Source organism: Puntigrus tetrazona, chromosome 24, assembly GCF_018831695.1.
Source record: "Puntigrus tetrazona isolate hp1 chromosome 24, ASM1883169v1, whole genome shotgun sequence".
Lineage (NCBI taxonomy): Eukaryota > Metazoa > Chordata > Actinopteri > Cypriniformes > Cyprinidae > Puntigrus > Puntigrus tetrazona.
Window position 1 is genome coordinate 15,856,233 of NC_056722.1, and position 19,708 is coordinate 15,875,940.

Genomic DNA, 19,708 nt, shown 5'->3' on the forward strand with positions numbered 1-19,708 from the left:
AAAACTGTAGTATGATATGCGTTATCGCGTGGTGTATTATGTTTTAAACCAGTACGAATTTGCGGGAACTTCGTTCACTGGGGGAACTTTCGTTCCTGTGAGTTTTATGTTTCACTCCGGGCTCAATATCTAGACACACTCTTCGCCAGCTGATTTCTAACAGTGCGGACGTGTACATTAATTTTAATCGCTGGCGTGCTTTATTTTCCCCATCGGATAATTTCAACTCGCTCTTATTACGGTATAGGAATTGCAAAGAAAAAATGGCAACCGTTGAGGAACTGAAGCTGCGAATCCGTGAGTTAGAAAACGAACTAATTAAATCCAAACAGAAGCAAAGTGATGCTGAACATCACCTCAGACCAAAAATTGATAAAATGAGTGCTGAAGTCGTAGACTCGAACCCATATAGGTGAGCATTTTGACGTTGCTGTGTTTATTTACTACTTTTTTTTTTGAACGTATGGGAGACTAAAGTCACTTAAATTCTCTATTTAATATCTCGCAGTCGTCTAATGGCACTCAAAAGGATGGGCATAGTTCAAGACTACGAGGTAAACATGCGTATTTATTATTTCTGACACTTGTGTATTGATGATAACTGCTTGCTCGTGTTTAGATGAGCAATATCCACCTGCTGTCATTCTCAGAAAATCCGCTCGTATGCTGTGGCAGTGGTGGGAGTTGGAGGAGTGGGAGTGTCACTGCAGAAATGCTCACCAGATGTGGCATTGGTAAGGTAATGCACCTTTATCCTCATTCCTCAATATATAGATCGAATAATGCATAGCACAAATCAACCAAATGTAAAGACGCACAGATTTGTCTGTCTGTGGAATGCGCCGTTAATGTACAATTGGTGCATTCTTTTAGCGTGTGTTTCCAGTCTGAGTACAGGAGGGAAGCCAACAGCATAACCCCAGAGACATGCCTTGGCTCTGCAGTAACAGACTGTCATGCCTCTTTTTGCTGTGTCTGTGATTTCTTCCCTGCAGTTGCTGCTGTTCGACTATGATAAGGTGGAGTTGGCCAACATGAACCGGCTCTTCTTCCAGCCACACCAGGCAGGGCTCAGTAAAGTTGAGGCTGCAGAACACACTCTTAGGTAAATATAGCAAGAATGATCAAAAGTGACACTCACCACATTTATAGTCTTACAGCAACGTTAAATATACGAGATTCAAATAAATAAATATTTTTATCATTGATAATAAGAAGAAATGTTTCGTTAGCATCAAGATGTTTCTAGTCAAGTCTAAAGAAATAAAAGCGCAAAACATTATATCATGGTTTCAAAAACTAGGTTAATCTGCATTAACCTTATTTGTTCACTAACCTCCTTTTTCTCCATTTATATTTTAACTAAATGTGAAGTGGATTAAAAATGTGAAATTTAGTTGATATTTCCCATTTTAATAGTTTTCCTGCAAACTCACTTAAAAGAATTTAATATAATTTTGCCAGGAAGGTTTTAAATTATTATGACGTTAATGTAAAAAATCTTGTGTAATACAACTTGTGCTTGTTTGATTTTTGTATTATTGTTTTTGCTGTGAAAAGAGCTTAAGATGCTGACGTGATAAAATATACTACTACTGTGTTTTCCTGCATAGGAACATTAATCCAGATGTTGCTTTTGAGACCCACAATTACAACATCACCACGATGGACAACTTCACGCATTTCATGGACCGCATTAGGTGATCACTTTTTTTTTTTTCTCAGTTTTCCTTCCTTTTTAAATTTGGCTGTAATAAAAAAATGTTTGCTTTTGTGTTTTTAGCCATGGAGGACTTGAGGAGGGGAAGCCTGTGGATTTGGTCCTCAGTTGTGTTGACAACCGAGGCTCGGATGGCTATTAATACTGTACGCTTTTGGCTTTTGACCGTATGAACTCATTTTAATATATACAAATATATGTTTAATCCTTAATCCTTTTTTCTATATTTTTGAAAATATTTAACTTAATTTCCCACGAAGTCACTGCAGCTATTTGCTGGTTTGTTTCTCTCCTACAGGCATGTAATGAGCTGGGTCGGATCTGGATGGAGTCAGGCGTCAGTGAGAATGCCGTTTCTGGACACATCCAGCTCATCGTCCCTGGAGAAACTGCTTGTTTCGCTGTATGACGCGCTCACACTCCCAAAACACATGCTGTGTGTCTTGAATATGAATTGTAATGTTAAAACTATTTCATATGCTTATTCTCGTCTGTGCCATAAACCATAAAACACTGGTAATTTCTGCCAAGTGTCAGTTAGGTTGGAAACATTGATCTGTGTGTGTGTGTGTGTGTGTGTGTGTGTCAGTGTGCACCTCCTCTCGTAGTGGCTGCAAATATCGACGAGAAGACACTGAAGAGAGATGGGGTTTGTGCTGCCAGTCTGCCCACCACAATGGGAGTAGTCGCTGGGCTCCTTGTGCAGAATGTCCTGAAGTAAGACTTCATCGCAATCCTGATGATTCAGCACAGACTAAATCATGCTGTTTTTAATATCGATAAAGCATACTGTAGAAATTTCCATGGTCTAGTTTAACTGCATGAGTGATAATTTAGACGTTTTAGCATTTAAAAGGCCTTTTAGTATCATTCTAAAAACATGCCCTTTCTTTTTTTTCTGCAAGCCGTTAGTATTCATGAGTATAAACTTTAAATTGTTAGAAATATTTTAAGACCAACACTTAGTTGACTGAAGCACTGCACTTGACTGATCCATACATGATATAAAAAACATACGTTTTATATTGCATGGGTGCCACATCTGACAATTTTAACATGCATCACAGTTTGATTTAGTCCAGAAATATTAAGACGTCACAATTTAAATAAAAATAACTGCTCAAGTTTGAGGACTATTCACAGAAAGCTACATTCTATATTTTCACAGAAAGGGTTTTACCAAGAAGGTAAAAGATAAGGCTTTTTTTTTTTTTTTTTTTCATAATTAAAAATTTATGTATACAGTACAACAGCAAAAACCGTGAGGGGAAAGATATTATGCCACATTTGCTTAGATCGTTTTCTAACAAGTCAAGCTGCAGTACCAAACAGAACCACGTGGAGATGCCAACAGACCACTATACCAGCTTCCTTAACCTTACCATATAATGTGGGCTATTCTACAGAACTGGTGCAAACTGCTGTCTCACAACCAAAAAAAAAAAAAAAAAACACATTTAAAAGGCATTCAGATCTTAAGTGTTCAAGTCATAGATTTTTTATTGTCAAATTAAACCCCACAGTAATATTCAAAATATTTGTAATTTATATATAAATAAAATTTGTCGGGTGCTTTCAGTTGGGAGGCGGCTGTCCTGAACCCTAACCACAATATCAGCTCATGAAAATATTAAAATAATTTTAATGGGTTTTTTTTTTTCCCCATTCCCAAGTTTCTTTTAAAAAAGTAACATTAAGCAAATGTATTATTTAAAAATTTCTTTTTAAATTATTGAACTCATTTTACTTAATTATCTGTGTTCCAGGTATTTGCTGGGGTTTGGGACCGTGAGTTATTACCTGGGCTACAATGCCATGCAGGATTTCTTCCCAAGCATGACAATGAAGGCCAACCCACAGTGTGACGACAGACACTGCAGACGACAGCAGGACGAGTACAAGGTGACGCTCCTACAAATACAAACATACTCATTTTTATGTACTACTGCCGTACCATTCAAAGGGAGATTTATTGATTAATAAATATTATTTAACCAGAACATTGTTAATTATCAAAACATTTTTCCTTAATTAGTAACAACAACTGTTTCTTGTACGTTGTGCAATCTAGGATGTAAAAAGGCATATTATGATAACCAGTTGGTATTAATACTACCAGTATGTGACGTGTTATTCCTTCCTTACTCCAGAAAAAAGAAGCAGAGCGACCAAAGCAGGAAGTATTACAGGAAGAAGAGGAAGTGGTGCACGAGGACAATGAATGGGGTTGGCATTCCACGCACATCACATTCCTCATTCATAAAACGAGAAAGCTTTAAATGTTATGTAACCTTGAACACGGTGTTGTTTCCTGCCAGGCATTGAGCTGGTGTCTGAGGTGTCAGAGGCAGAGCTTCAGGACGCATCAGGACCGGTACCAGATCTGCCCGAGGGCATTACCGTAGCCTACACCATACCTGAGAAAGTACGAGCCACTGAGTTCTAACACAACAGAGTGAAGTTGCATTTTATAATATTTTAGTAGCGGCAAATAAAAGTGTTTGTTTGCATAGTGTGCACTGTGTACATTTATACACCCACACATGCACTTATACCTTTAAGAATGTTTAAGTGTTTACAAAATGTATAAATAATATCAATTATATGAATATAAATATATACATGGAAGTATTTTCAAATCCAAAACCTGTGTGTGTGCTTATACAGTAGTCAACATTTTGAAAAGGATCAAAACCTTTCATCAAAGTTATCCTAAAACCAAAACAATACCCATTTTTGTCTTTGGACAATTTCGGATCTAATTAATCGTGATTAAACGTTTGACAGCGCAGGTTTGGGTTAGATGCTAATATGATTAATAATAATAGCTCAAACTTCCTGTGAAAAAAAAAAAAAAAGCATTTACCTGATAAATAATTAATAATAACATTTAAAATTTCGTTTTTTTAATAAAGTCATACTTTTCAGCAAGGATGCTTTAATCAAAATCGAAAGACATTTATGTTGCAAAAGATTTTTATTACAAATAAATGCCATTTTCACATTTTATTTTAAAAGTTAATAATATTTGACAATTAGTCTTTTTTTATTAATGCAATGCAGCCTTGGTAATAGTTATAATTAATCAATTATATCGTCTCTTAATTACCGTGTATGTGTAATACATGTGTTCTTTGTTTTTTGCCAGGATGGAGCATCAGGGGAGACGGTGGAGGAAACGGATCAGAGTTTAGAAGAGCTAATGGCTCAGATGAGAAAGATGTAAGGGAACAACAAACAAAAGGAAAATGACGTCCTTGAACTCGGAAGAAACTAAACTTTCCCACACACACTAAAGACAAACTCATTATTTTGTACTTACATTTAACATCCGAAGTCTCATAATGAATGAGCTTGGGTTTAGTGTTTTTTTTTTTTTTTATTTATACTGGTTTTGCAAGCAGCCTGTAACACTCAAGATGTTTACAGGTTTACTTCAACCGAAAGTCTTAATACTGCTGATGTTAATGTTTCACGGTTGTCACAGAATGGTTTACAGAACAAATCTCAAAGATTTTTTTTGTTGTTGTTTTTTTAAATAACTGTTTAACAGCTATGTGACAGAAACGGTTACAACTTCAGTCACACATCTAAATGTTATCCTCGCGTCTAAATCTGAACGTGCTTGTAGACGCCCCAGCCAGACGTTTTAAAGAACATCACATGAATATTTCAGACATTTCATCATCGGCCCGATTCTGACTGCTTTGTCGAATGGTATGACATTGTAATAATGCAAATAAAAATACATTTATTGTTGTTACATTCCATTTTGCTTTTCCTGCATTTAAACTACTTCATTATGAAGAAGCCTTGCGATAGGTGTCAAAATCTCGGCGACTCTTATTTTCATTCAATTATGCATTTATTGGCAGACAATAAACAATATTTTGTACATGGATCGTGCGCATTAGAGGAATTTGGGTATAAAACGGACCTCATTTGGCAGTGTATAAAAACATCTCTAAAGGACCGGAAATTGTATGACGACAACAACGTGATGTAATACAAACCTTAATGGAAGTAAATGATGACATAATTAGCCTCCAACAGTCCAAAGATAATTTCGCTACAAAAATGAGGCACGTTACGCGATTCACGTTTAGCACCGTTCCAAATAGTTTTAAGCACCCACAAGTATTTGCAAGACGCTCAAAATTAGAGTTCGGCATATCCACTGTTTTGCATCTATTTAGTATTTTACATTTTTCATTATACACGTCTCCTAAGTAAACGGGTAACCATGAAAACTAGATAGAAGCGATATGGCAAGGTATTTCACAGAGACAATTCACACAGTTCAAAAAAAAAAAAAAAAAAAAAAAGCAGTACCATTTCCAAATACAAAAATATGGGTCAAAAGTCATATGGGACGCATCTTTTCAGATTAACAGTCACTGTATAAACTAAACAACACATACAGACACGGTCACTGTGCATCACAACAAATAGAATTATTGCACATGCTGAGTTCTGTGGTGCTGAACCGCTTAAATGCTTCTTAAAAATGTGACGCCTACACAATAAATAAAATACTGAATACAATAAAATCAGCCTTTATTACCTGTATTTTGATATGATTTTATAGTGTTTTGTATTGCTATACATGACCGCTGTCCTTCAGTAATGCTGCGCAATTTACAATTCTGAATTCTGATGATAAAAGTTACTTTTGCATGACAGGAAGCAGTTCACAGATCTCAGGAGGGAGCCGAGACCTGAACCACATATTTTACATTTAAAAACTAAGCATTGAATTGCAATTCTCACATAATGTAAACTTTCATTATGCTTGACTTTTGCTAGACATCTGAAAATAATCGTCTGAAATTGGTCACACGTCAGCTTTTCCAAAAGCTTTGTACCATGCAAGTGAAAAGCGCTTTGGAAGAAGCGGATACATTGACGCACAGTGACATCGTACGAAATACTAAAAAGGTAGTTATATTTTTTGCAACCAACATTTTGAACTTTAGCCAAGTCATTCAATTTGTACTCGAGCTTATAAGTAATATTTGGCAATGAATCATGCTTCATTACTATGACCTTTTGCCACAAGATCATTGCACTATTGACGTTGCAGCTTCACACTCTGTAACTGCAGCTTCATATCTTGATATGCAATTATTTTTTGCTTCATATTTTCATATATCACGATTGCAAATGTATGTTTTTGTAAATGTTACCCAAATTCACATTACAATGTTATTTCTCCAAATGACTTCAAATCTTATAGCAACGTTATTGCAATTGTGCCTTCGTACATAATTGTAACGCCATAATCTTGTAATTACAATTTTTCTCCTTATTGTAACTTTCAAATCATTTCCAAAACCTAATGTTTTGTAATTTAGACTTTAGTTCTTGCAATTGGGACATCTTATTCAGGTCTCACAACTCAGTATCTCTCGTGCCTTTATATCTTCCAAATGCATTCTAACAGTCATTTTTTTCTTACTCTGAGGTGTCCTTCCATAAATAACACTATTCTGATAATAGTCACTTTGCTAAACACTACTACGCTTAACACCAGTGCATCCGAAATGTCATTGGTATGCTGAAGCTATGAAGTGCTGCATTGAAAAAAAAAAACTTATGACACATTAAAACACTGATACATACTGTAAATTACAGTAGGATTGAAAACCATGTCGGAATCCAATGTTTTCTTACCATGCAAGTATTTGATTGCTGCATCTAGACTTCAAGCACATGCCCGAACACATCAAGTGTGGCCAATATGGCTTCATTAATAGAGGTAAGAGTTGACATTGGTAAATGTTGAGGGCTCAGGTGTCACCTTGAAGTGTGAGGTAAGGGGGGGCTTCGCAGGCTCATGGTATCGCCGCTAGATGAGTGATGTGAGGGGGCTTTACCGCACACCAGAGATGGCTCTGCCTCCTTTATTTCCATTGCTCGCTTGTACAGTTCAGCAGCCTTCTCGAAATCTCCCTCTTCATAGCTGAGAAAGCAAGAGTGTAATAGGGTGTTATGGGTTGTTGCTACGTGGTTATTTCCGGCCCAAGTCACACAATTCTGGTTTGCAGATACAGTTACTTTTCCTCGATTTTTCGAAAATTTCGAAACCTTGTAAAGATTCCACATGATGCCAAACGTAGGTTAACGCGCAAAACTGTCAAATTAATGCAATATTGTCCTTGCACTGTAATCATTATGAGCACAAGTTCTTAATTGCTGCCTAACACTTTTGTTGAATGTACTGTGAATCTAACTGGCACAGCCGAGTTAAGAAAACATGGCTAACCTGAGTACAGCCAGGTTTTTCAGAGTCTCTCCAACACGAGGGTGCAGTCGGCCAAGACTGTCCTCATATACCTTTAGAGCACGCTCGTATAAAGGCAAAGCATCACTGTGCTGCTTCTGCAACACAAACACACATCAAAAAGAGTCAAATTATCAGAGAACGAACTGATAGTTTTACAATGGAGAAGACCAAATGTTTCTCACCAGCTGGCAGTAGAGCACTGCAAGGTTAACTAAAGCGGTGGCAACACTGGGGTGTTTAGGCCCGAAGCTCTTCTCTCTGATTTCAAGAGCCAGTTCATATAGAGGAACTGCCTTTTCCAGCCTCCCCTGTCATACACACAAACAGACAGACAATTAAAAAGACAAAAGCACAACATTGCAGAATGGCTGTATGCATAATCGCCACTTGTTTGCTACTGGTTCTGCAGTGCTTGTAAGTTGTGGCTCTTTCATGCGGTTTCTCACCCTGCGCTTATAAAGCATGGCCAAGTGTTTGAGGGTGTAGGCGAGAGAAGGATGATCTGGTGCGAGTGCGAGTTTACGGATGTCAAGTGCTCTTTCATACAGCTCCTCTGCACTCTCGTACTCTTTCCTCTCGCTGTGAAGAGCAGCTAGGTTGTTCAGAGACTGGGCGCAGTCAGGGTGATCCGGTCCCAGCACACGCTGGCGCATCTCCAGGGAACGGGTCAAGAACATTTTTGCAGCACTAGGTGATAAAAACGTTCAAATTCTCATTATATAAATGCAAATGGAAAATGTGCATTATTAATAAAGTACTAAAATATAAGAATAGTTTACAACAACAAAGTAAGTCTTTTGTCTATTGAGTATATTACACAAGGAAAGACATTTAAACCATTTTCAAGACAAGAGATGTTTTTTTTTTTTTTATGACTGGTTCAAAAAAACATTAATACAGGCTGGATGAAAATGCAAATTCACAAATCTCTGAAAACTCTGAGAGTAGGTGGTGATTATTAAAAAAATAAAATAAAATAAAAAGATACTGGTTACGCCAGCTACCCCTGCACACAAAGCAGTGCAAAGCTCATAAACACCTCCACCAACACAAAAAAACATGAGTATTATAGTCTTAGCGAGGCACAGTGACAGGTTTGATATATATGACACCATCTGAAACTTTGAGGAAGCCGTACTTTGCAGAGAGATCTGAAAGAGGAAACGCAAACTCAATGTGTGCTCTCATTTAGCTCCACCTGTACACTGAAAATGTACAGAGATAGAAGAACCAACCTGTCTCTCGGGTATGTTGTGTTAACTTTGGACATCACCATGATGAAGAAAATGCCACAGAGGCTCATAGAGCTCATTGGAAGATCAATACACATCATGTGGGGCCAAGACACGACTGTTAAGGTGCTACTTTGGTTGCAAAGAAAACAACTCCCATGACAGGCATGTAGAAGAAGTAGACCCTGCTTAACCCACTCATTGGGAAGAATACAGTGCAAATACTACTGTTTTTTTTGAACATGTTTTTGAGCAGCCTGAAAAAATATGTCCAAAATATTTAGTAAAAAGAATTCAACAATACCCCAACAATGCAAAAATATCTACTAAAACGGTTGTAGATTAGATTTAGATTAGTTTTTCTCATTATCCATGACTGAAAATCTGCATTGCACAGTTCAGGATGTGTGGTGTGCACGAAATGAAGATTTACTCACTCCAGGTTGTTCTGCAGGTAATAAAGCACTCCAAGCTCATTTAGAGTCTTGGCACAATCAGCTGAGTCTTTGCCAAGAGTAAGTTCCTCTAACTGCAGTGCCCGTCGCTTCAAGAGAGCGAAACCATACTAAAAACAACACAAGCAAATACTGTATAAGAGATGCTGTTATTTGAGTGGGACCAAGTCTTACACAAAAGTGGCTAAAATGATTATTTGGCCTTTCCTTACCATGTGGCCTTTCTGTCGTGCCGTCTTCTGTCTGATCTTGACCGATCTCTTTCTCAACTTCTCGGCCTGCTCATATCTAGATAAAACAAAACAAATCAAAAACAAATAGAAAACAAACATCTTATAGTCTGATAGATAGGAAATGACCAATAAAATACAGTATTTAACAACTAAACAAGGCATCTCACTAGGACTTGGAACAAAGCTCTGCAATAACTGCGTAATGGAATATGAATTAAAAAAATGTTCTGTACTTGTTTTGCTTCTGGTAGAGGAGTGAGAGTGAGTCTAGTTCTCTAGCCACAGTGCTGTGTTCAGGGCCGTGGCGTTTTCACAAATCTCCATAGCTTGTTTGTACAACTGCTCTGCGTTTCCAAATTTCCTCCAATGAACGTAAACCCCTGCCAGCTGGTGCAGGGACTGAGCCACACTTGGGTGGTCCGGATCCAGAGCCGTCTCACGGATCTCCAGAGATCGCTGCAAGGGGGCCACCGCCTTAAATACAACACATACACGTCATTTCCGCACACTTCAAAACGAAAACGGAGGTGATCATCAGTCTTTTCGGTCTGTATCACCTGACTGAGCATTCCCAGGTCTTTGAGGAAGCGGCCCAGTGTCTCGTGACAGGTTCGCCAGTTGGCTCATGCTCTGCTCACTCTCACAGGTCTTCTCAAAGTCTTTCAATGAGTCAAATACTCCGTCGCCATTGAGCACTTATCCTTACCAACAAACTGCCAGTGTGCCAGCAGCTCAGAGAAATGACCCCTGAGAACGCACATCAGCACCAAAGGCGTCATTTTAGACACAGATCCACACAAGAATCCGAGATACAGCAGGAACGTAAGAACGCACCTCTTGTACAGGTTCTGGGACACAAACAAGTTAAGCAAACTCATCTGAAGTTTACTTGATCTTCCTGCTGCTGCAGTAACCACGGCAATTCATCAGCCACCCTCCATGTCACTTTCGTTCTTGCCTGAACCAACAAAAATTATTTAACAAAACGATCCAACATGGCAGCTATTTGTCATATAATAATAATGATTACTAATTGTAAAATAAATCAATACAAAATATTGTAAATGTGGTAAATATTGCAAAAAATATATAAAATATTACTATTACAATAGTACAATTGTACTGTAATAAAATTTTTAATTTACTTTATTATTTAAATTTGTAAAACAAATACATACAAAATAAATGTAAAATATTACTAATACTATAATGCCATTATTCTGCAATAAAACATTTTTAAAATAAAATAAAATACATGTAATTAGTATCACCTTTTCATTTACAGATTCTAAGTGTGTTCAGCCTTGAAATCACAGCAATTGTTTTCTCCTCAGATTTAAACAATTCTCTTCCCAGGTCAGAGAATACAGAAACACACATAAATCCACATTAACTGCATTAAGTAATCTTACTTCAGCTGTTCACTGAAGAACCGAATGATTTTCTCTCTGTAGGATCCACGACATTTGCCCCCATCCAGAAACTCTTGGTTGACCGCTTCACATGCCTGGAAATGATACTCAGTTACACAAACCAGTTCCCTTTAATTTACCTCCGTTAAAATACACCCAACAAAGTTCAGAGTAACAGTTAGTTTCAGACATACACACCTGTGGGTGCTGAAAGCGAACGAGACCACAGGTGTAGGTAATGATGAGGAGTCTCTCCAGACTGTGGAGCATTGAGGTGAGGCGGGAAAATTCAGGTCTGGGAACAGCTCCAAAGCCTCTGATTCACTGATGCCGTTGTGACTGGCACACACGAGGCACAATAACTGCAGAAGTAGAAATTCACATAAGTTATAAGTTGTTTTTTTAGCAATACTCTTCTTCGGACAGCTAACTTTGTATAGGTGACCTCTTTCATTAAGTGTTTTCCCGATCTGTGCTGAGTGAGTCTAGCGCCACCTTCAGGCCCAGTCTGTATAGCGATACTGTATCTTGACACGATGCACACTGCTGTAGAGTCTTCTCCAATGTCCAGGAAGATCTAGAGCTGACAGATTAAACATAAAATCAGACAAAGGGTGTGCTAAAGAGAGACTACTGGCTGTTTTAAGATTACTGTAGGTCTAAAGCCACCCCTCCCTTATTACTTAACAGAAATGTTGGCATTTTAATGTTACTATATATATATATATATATATATATATATATATATATATATATATATATACTGTATATATATATATATATATATATATATATATATATACACACACACATTTTTAATACATACATATATATATATTTATTTATTTATTTTTTGTAAACATTGTACAATAAATGTTTCACTTGTATTAAACCAAGCTTGCTCTAGCAGAAATTTGTCAATTTCAAAATGAAATGATACCTTTGTCACTTTTGAAAATTAACATTCTACAATATATACAGTGGTGGACAAATTATTAGAACATTATTAAAACATTATTTCATTTTACAATGTGCATGGTGTTTGCTCTGAGCACAACAAATATCAGATGAAGTGAGTCATACAGGTTTTATACACCTTTAAAATGAAAATTTGGTATGTCTACCTTTGTAGCAGTTACAGCCATGCATGTCTCTGGCATAGCGTCACCATATACCTTATGAACTTATGAAACTCCTGAAACAGTAACGTTATCCCATGCTTTCTGCAATTCAAGCCAAAGGCTTTTCTTTGAATGTACAAAAGATCTGTTTGGTGTTATTGTCCGACTGTCCTCAAATTAGCTCGATAGGGTTGAGGTTCAGGCGTTGAAAGAGCCAGTCCAACATCGTCATTGTTCGACTCGCATTGCAAAAAAAAAAATTGTAAAATTGACATACCACAGACCCACAAACACCACAATTTCACAATCTACTCACTGCATGTAACAAGTCTCGCCAGTAATGAGATATAGAGCGCGTTGCATGTCGCAGCTGAACGGCAATGTCTCTCCAACTTCTTTTCCTGTTTGCAAGCAATACAGACAAAACCCATACTCAAAATTCATACATAAATATGAACACAGACGGACAAGGATGCCTACCTGATCTTTGGTGAGTTTGATATCACTGTTCACACACTCTGTGCTGATGACAGTCTTCACCTCTGGGATCGAGTGGGTCTAGGTGCAGCGTGGGCCACAATCTAAAGAGCAGAACATGTTTTGTGATTGTCTACATGTGTGTAATATTATACGAATGTGCAATATTAGGTTTTTAAATGTTTTTTTTGCATTACAAACCTCCATGCCTGTGGGCAGGTCTCCACATTAACTGACACCAGTACTCTCACATTAGCAGGAAGAGGATCAATCAACCACTTCATGTGTCGCTCAGCATTCTGGGGAATACAAAAAATAATGGCTGGTAAATAAAAATGCTATACTATTTTCTATCATTTTTTTCTTTTCAAATAAAACACACAAAAAAGTCATACACAAACAATCTAGTCAATAACAAATATCTAATATCTAAATATTTAAAACGACAAAAGGTAAAAATCCATACTATTAACTCCCACAACAAAAGACAAAAGGTCCCGCATATAAATGTAGGCGTTTTCCATCATCGTAGATTGATAAACATGATGACAGACCACAAAAATACCACAGCAATGAGGAAGATTATTTGAGGAAGTGTAACCTGTATTTGGTCAATGGAGTCAATAATGATTATGATGTTGCCATGGTGACGCGTGCAGACAGCCGCTCTAGCCAGCGGAGAACTCTTCGAGGATCTTAGAAGGGTCCATCGAAAGACCGGAAATAGACCAGAAATGCTGGAGCAGCTACAAGGTCGATTGGGAAAGAGAACTTATTCAGAGGAAAGTTCTATATTTAGTTAACTATGCTTGTATTGTGTCTATAATAAAACCCTTGAATGTGACCTAACTATGTGGTGTCAATCATTGAAAATATGTTTCAGGAGGGTCTTGAGAGCAGACGTCCATGTGTGTCCATGCATTTACATAAAAAAATTCTGAATTCAAAATTCAAAAATGTCTGACCTTCACTGTGAGGCGCTTAATGATGAGGACTGGATCTGTGCTGCTAGAGAGAGGATGTCCCGTAAAGTGATACAGGATGAGCGTGTTGGGAGAGTTTTTCTGCTGTAACTCTATCCTGCGGAAAATGACATTGTTTAGACTGTGAAAATGTATGTACATTGTGCAAAAATACCTAATATCAAGAATTAAGATGAAACAACCATTTAGCAAGCAGAAGTGATTTTCCCGATCCAGGTGCACCAGATACCAGCAATGGTGGGGTGGGTGGAGGGGCGGCTACCATGTCATTGAGTCGGTCGACATACTGAGAAAGAAAAAAAAAAAGAAGCGAAACAACCTTCAACACATTTTTTGCCATTCGTCGTCATATTTCATATTTGGTTGCTCTAATAATAATAGTAATAATAATAATAATAATATGTACTGTATGTACATTCAGCTATGATAAAATACACAAAATAACAAAGCCATCATGCCTTCTGGAAGCTGAATCTGGAAGCAGCGCTGCAAGCCTGCTGGAACGCCTCAATCTGCTCCTGCTCATCATGAAGATCCCACAGCACATCACCAGAGTCTTCCTCTTCTCTCTCTCCACCGCGCTCCACTCTCTTCTAACTCCAATCCTAACAACTCCTAAAGAACAAGAGACACATCTTGTACAAATGTCTTTTTGTTTAACATTATGGATCTCCTTTATAAAATACGGTCCTCTTCCGGAACCTTAAAATAGTGAGCCACGCTCTAAACAATGCTTATATTTTTTTTACTCAAACTTTGGGTGATTTTCAAAGCGTTAGAGAGGTTTTTTTTTCACTTTAGTGGCTGGGTTAGTTTATCTCAACACACTTTAGTTTAACACACTTTCTGTTCCATAAAGGTAAAGGTAACACTCAATTGTTAACATTAGTTGATGCATTAACTAACATAAACAAACAACAAACAATACATTTATTACAGTATTTAATAATCTTTGTTAACATTAGATAATAAAAAAAACCAATCGTTGATAATTCATGTTAGCTTACTGTGCATTATCTAATGTTAACAAACACAACTTTCTGATTTTAGTAATCCATTAGTAAATGCTGAAAGAAGTATTGCACTTTAGAAGTATTGTTCATTCTTAGTTCATGTTAAATTGTTTTGTTAACTTAGGTTAACTAATGAACCTTATTGTAAAGTGTTTTCGTTGTGTGTTCATTTTGAGCCCAAAATATAGGCTGACAATAATAAGCAACCCTATTTGCATTGTTTGTTTAAAATAATGTGTGCTTGCCAATAGTTTCGAAGCTCTTTATAGCTGGGTTATTTTTAATCAAATCATATCTAAGTGCACGATCAGTTAAAGCAAGAACATTAAGCACAAAAATGCTATTAACCACAACACCCTCTTGTGTTTTCCTGTTTGCATATGTTTGTACCTGTTTGACAACTCTCTCTCAAGCTGAGTGAAGATAAGAGCAGCACCTTCCTCCACAGACCCTGCATGATCCACCACCTGCAGAAAACGTTAATTCACCAAAATAAAGTGAACTAAGTTTCTTGGTAATTTTTGACCAAAACATGGCGACTTTTTAGATATTTAATCTAAACAAACAAAAGATCCTGGACTTCATTCGATGAGTCTAAGAGGTCATAAAAACACACACTGGCTGTTTGCATTCAAAACTGACAGACCAATGTAATAGATGGAATGTATGTAGTGGATTGCCAAAGGTTTGCCTTTTCCATGTGAAACAGTAAACAAAGGGGTCAAAGAAATAAGATCTAAATAAGACCTAAAATGCTTAGAATCTTAAAGTAGTGCATGTTATTATTATCTCAAGGAAATTTGTGTTTCCTTAAAAACACAACTAACCACATAGAGTCAAGTTGTAATCCTTTTTCTAAAAGTGTGAGGTTTTACTACGATTGCTATATAAATAACATGTGTTTCATTAGTGCTATATGTGAGAAGAAACCTAAAGGTACATGCCAATATTTTTGAATATAGGCTCAGTTTTCCAACTGCCCTAGAGTTTCTGAATCCATCCAGTCAATCTCTGAGTCTGGTGATAGCACGTAGATCATTGAATCTAAATAGACCATTAGCATATTACTCAAATAATCTATTCAATTATTTAAAACTCGACTCTTCTGTAGTTACATCATTTAGTAAGACTGTTGGAAAAGGGAAAGTTATGAATTTTAGGCCAATATAGAGACTATACTCTAATTCTGGCATAATTATCAAGGAAATTGATAGTATTACGTAATATAATACTATAATGCTATAGTATTACGCAGAGCCTGAAAATAGGCCAACTCCCGACAACACAACCAACAGGACCACATGCTAAACTGCAACTAAAAACGCTACCGACAGACACAGAAATCAGCTGAAAGGAATTGGAGACAGTAAAATTTATTTGGAAAGATAGAAATTGAGCCTATTTTCAAAAATAGTGGTGTGTTCCTATAAAAGAAGAACTCCTAAAAGAAATTTTATCACCTATAGTAAGTTTAGAAAAAAATAAAGAAATAATTTTGAAACCCCTGTGATCTTCCAAAAAAAGAAAAAAGAATCTTCAGAGCCTTCAGGAATATCAACAAAATTTTTCAACCCATAGCTTTTTAAATTACCTTAAGTTTGGCACTCTTGTCAGCTTTGTTAACTCTCTCTAGCAAGTCTCTAGTCGATGGGCTAAGGGTTGAGACTTCTTCCTTTTCTCCTTTTCTCTCACCGGTTCGCAAATACAGCAAGAGAGGCCGAGAGTCTGGGGTTTTCACGAACGCTTCCTCCACATCCTCTACAACGCAACTAAAACAACAAAACAGATTCAGCAGATTCATTCGACAGAGAAATGTGACAATAACATGACAAAAAGTACAGACAGAAAGATCACCTGGACACCGAGGACTTGAGCAGCAGCACGCACACAGAGCTCCTCTCGATCTCCAGCCTGCGTTCAGCGGCAAACAGAGCAGCCTTCTCTTCAGAAAACGACACGCTTAGGTAGAAATGTCCCAAACCACTCACAAAACCTCTGCAGCTTCAAAGAATGAGTCTGAGAGAGAGAGACAAACTGATGAAGAGTGTTAAAATGTGATAACGCACGTATGTGTTAACGTATCTAAGCGTGTGTACTTGTATAAAGGCCTGCAGCTCCGCTCTGGTCTCCTGCGTGTATATGAGGTAGCAGCGGACTGTGTTACTCCACAGAGCCTGAGAGACGTGAGGAGAAACTTGCAGCAGACTGGCTACAGCTGCATCCCAGTCATCTGAAACACCAACACACTAACATCAGCATACGCACATGTACACCTACAACAAGCACACGCACAGGTGCAAATTCACCTCTGCTGACATTGGCAAACGGCCCCTCCACGTCGATGAGACTGTGAGCGAATTCAGGACCCCTGTGTGTCTGCTGTAACTGCATCATACTGCCCATAGACGGCTCACTTCCCAAAATGCCTCCACTCCAGTACTCACACTGAGTTCCTGCAGCTGCACAGAGTGGAAATTAGGGATGAATTTGTACAGAAATTTTGATTTTACAATAATGCTCCAATCTAGAGTTTCGTGAAAACTTGGGACAGTTGGGAGAGAAAAAAAAAACGTTCTGAACACACAAACCAATAGATCAATAGTGCTGGGAAATGATTAACTGTGAATAATGATAGATCTTGATGATAGATTTTGATAAATAATCTCTTACTCGTGACGGTGGTGTGGTTGTCGTCTGAATCCGAGTCTGCTGGATCATAAATCTGAATGCCTTGAGCGTGCAGCTGTTGAAGTTTTGACTCTAGATCTCGTTTTGCCCGCAGCAAATCCTGAATTTCCTTTTCTTTAGTCTCACGGAATATCTGCAGGGCGATTTAGGACAGAAATAAAGATGAAAGAACACACTGAACGCTAGAACAGCTAAAGGCTAAAGAGGCATAATGTAAAAGCAAAAAGGTTTCAGACAGGGCTTGTGAAGATTTAGGATTTCGCAAAGTAAGAATCACCATGAGTCAGTTGACGTGGGAGAGAAGAGAATGAGATTCGCACCTTAAACTGCCGCTTAACCTTGTCTCTGTCGTGTTCAAAAGGTAGCAGCTCTCTCCATGGCTTGATACTTTGCCTCCAGGGCACTTTCCTTCTCTCAAGAATCTTCTGGTAAGTCTTCTGAAGGGCCTGACAACCAGAGAAACACAGATTCAGCAAAATGTACTTTTGAAAAAAAAAAAAAAAAAAAAAAAAAAAAAGTCGTTTTATATAAATCTTGAGAAAAGTAACATTAATTTCAACATTTCTTTGTACTTGATACATGGGTACATCCACTGATTTACTGATTTAAAATCGATTCATGAATGAAAAATTAAAATGTAGTTTACACTCCATGATATTACATGGTATGATAATAAACTATTTTGATATTTTTAGAGGAAAAGGTCAAAAGTGTTATATCATACTGAACTGTCTTGATAATAAAATTAAGGTAAAAATAATATAAAGAATGGCATTTTTTGTTTTAAATATTATTATAAATATTTATTATACTATTATACTATTATAAAATATTTATTTCATTTATATTTGGACATTTAGTGGATGCTTTTATCTTGTAATAAATCATTATTTGAAAAAATATTTAGCTTTTATTAAACTTTTTCCCATTGTCATATGGAACAGCCAAAAATGCATTAAAATCATAAAACGTCAAAGGAAATCATAATAAGCATCTTTAAACTGTGTGCCAAGAAAACCTCTTATAATATGAACTTTACATCAAATAAACCAGATAATTTGACCTGAATTTAATAAATGAATAACTACATTTTTTAAATAAATATATAAATAAATATACCTTAAAAATTCCCTTTGCCTGTTTACTTTTTTTTTTTTTTTTTAAATAGCATAAAAGCTTTGCAAATTCATACAACAACCAAATATATAAACAGTACATTTCTAAAAATCTTGCACGTCTGTTTTAAGGTATATATATTTTTTTAATCTTTTGTTTTCCTCATATTCTTTACTAATTTGTCTTTATTTCTGCCCAATCTGTCACAGCCCCACATTAAAAGCTTGATTTGTTATTCTCCTCAAACCTGCAGCTCAGCGTAGCGCAGTCTCTTGTTCTCCTCATCCAGCTTGGCTTTTTCTTCTGCATGGAGGCAACCTCATTGTTCTTGCTGACCGAAAGATCTCATAGTCCTTCCTGAGCCTTTCATACTCAGCCGCGTACTCCAGTTCCACAGATCCGGTAGATTTGAAGCTGGCGCCCACGATGACACGAGGGCCCGCGACGGAAGGAGCTCCGTAGCAGACTTGAGCCTTTGGCTTCACCTCCACCGGTATCTCACATGCCTCCCCTCCCCACTCACCCCACTCCATCCTCGATCACCTCACCGGGACTCACCAGAGAGGATGCCGTACCCATAACAACGGATGAGAGGTGCCACAAAGACACCCGTCAGCCTAGATCACTTACGCTCTTCCAGACCGAACATTGGCGGTTCTGTTGGAAACAGGAAGCAAAAGTAGTGTGCATCGGTTCTGATACATTTAACATTGGATTTTAAGTTTCATTTGAAATTGTGTATCAAAGAGTAGAGCTGCACAGGCCAAAAAGTTGTGATTTGCTGTATTTGAGAACTAGATATGTATGGCCCTGAGGTCATTGTCACCGTGTATCAGTACTGCCACTTTGAGGGATTTTGTCACCAAATTTAGCTACTTTCTCATTGTTGGGGCTATTTTAGCTATATAAAAAAATATATATACTAGGCCACACCTGCCTTGGGCCTCTGACCTCTCATGTTTGCTCTCAATC

General features: G+C 37.4%; 1 protein-coding gene and 1 pseudogene across 1 annotated transcript; one reads left to right on the plus strand and one right to left on the minus strand.

The window, feature by feature from the left end:
* Positions 1 to 115: 115 nt before the first annotated feature.
* On the plus strand, positions 116 to 5,485 carry LOC122329939 (ubiquitin-like modifier-activating enzyme 5). Its single transcript, XM_043226651.1, is given in 13 exon segments — positions 116 to 412; positions 509 to 554; positions 651 to 734; positions 996 to 1,105; positions 1,614 to 1,700; positions 1,784 to 1,840; positions 1,842 to 1,866; positions 2,019 to 2,123; positions 2,310 to 2,437; positions 3,487 to 3,622; positions 3,871 to 3,946; positions 4,039 to 4,145; positions 4,869 to 5,485. Coding segments are annotated over 13 exon segments (1,188 nt in total). The 5' UTR covers positions 116 to 263; the 3' UTR covers positions 4,947 to 5,485.
* Positions 5,486 to 7,001: 1,516 nt separating this feature from the next.
* On the minus strand, positions 7,002 to 19,315 carry LOC122330214 (annotated as a pseudogene).
* Positions 19,316 to 19,708: the final 393 nt, after the last annotated feature.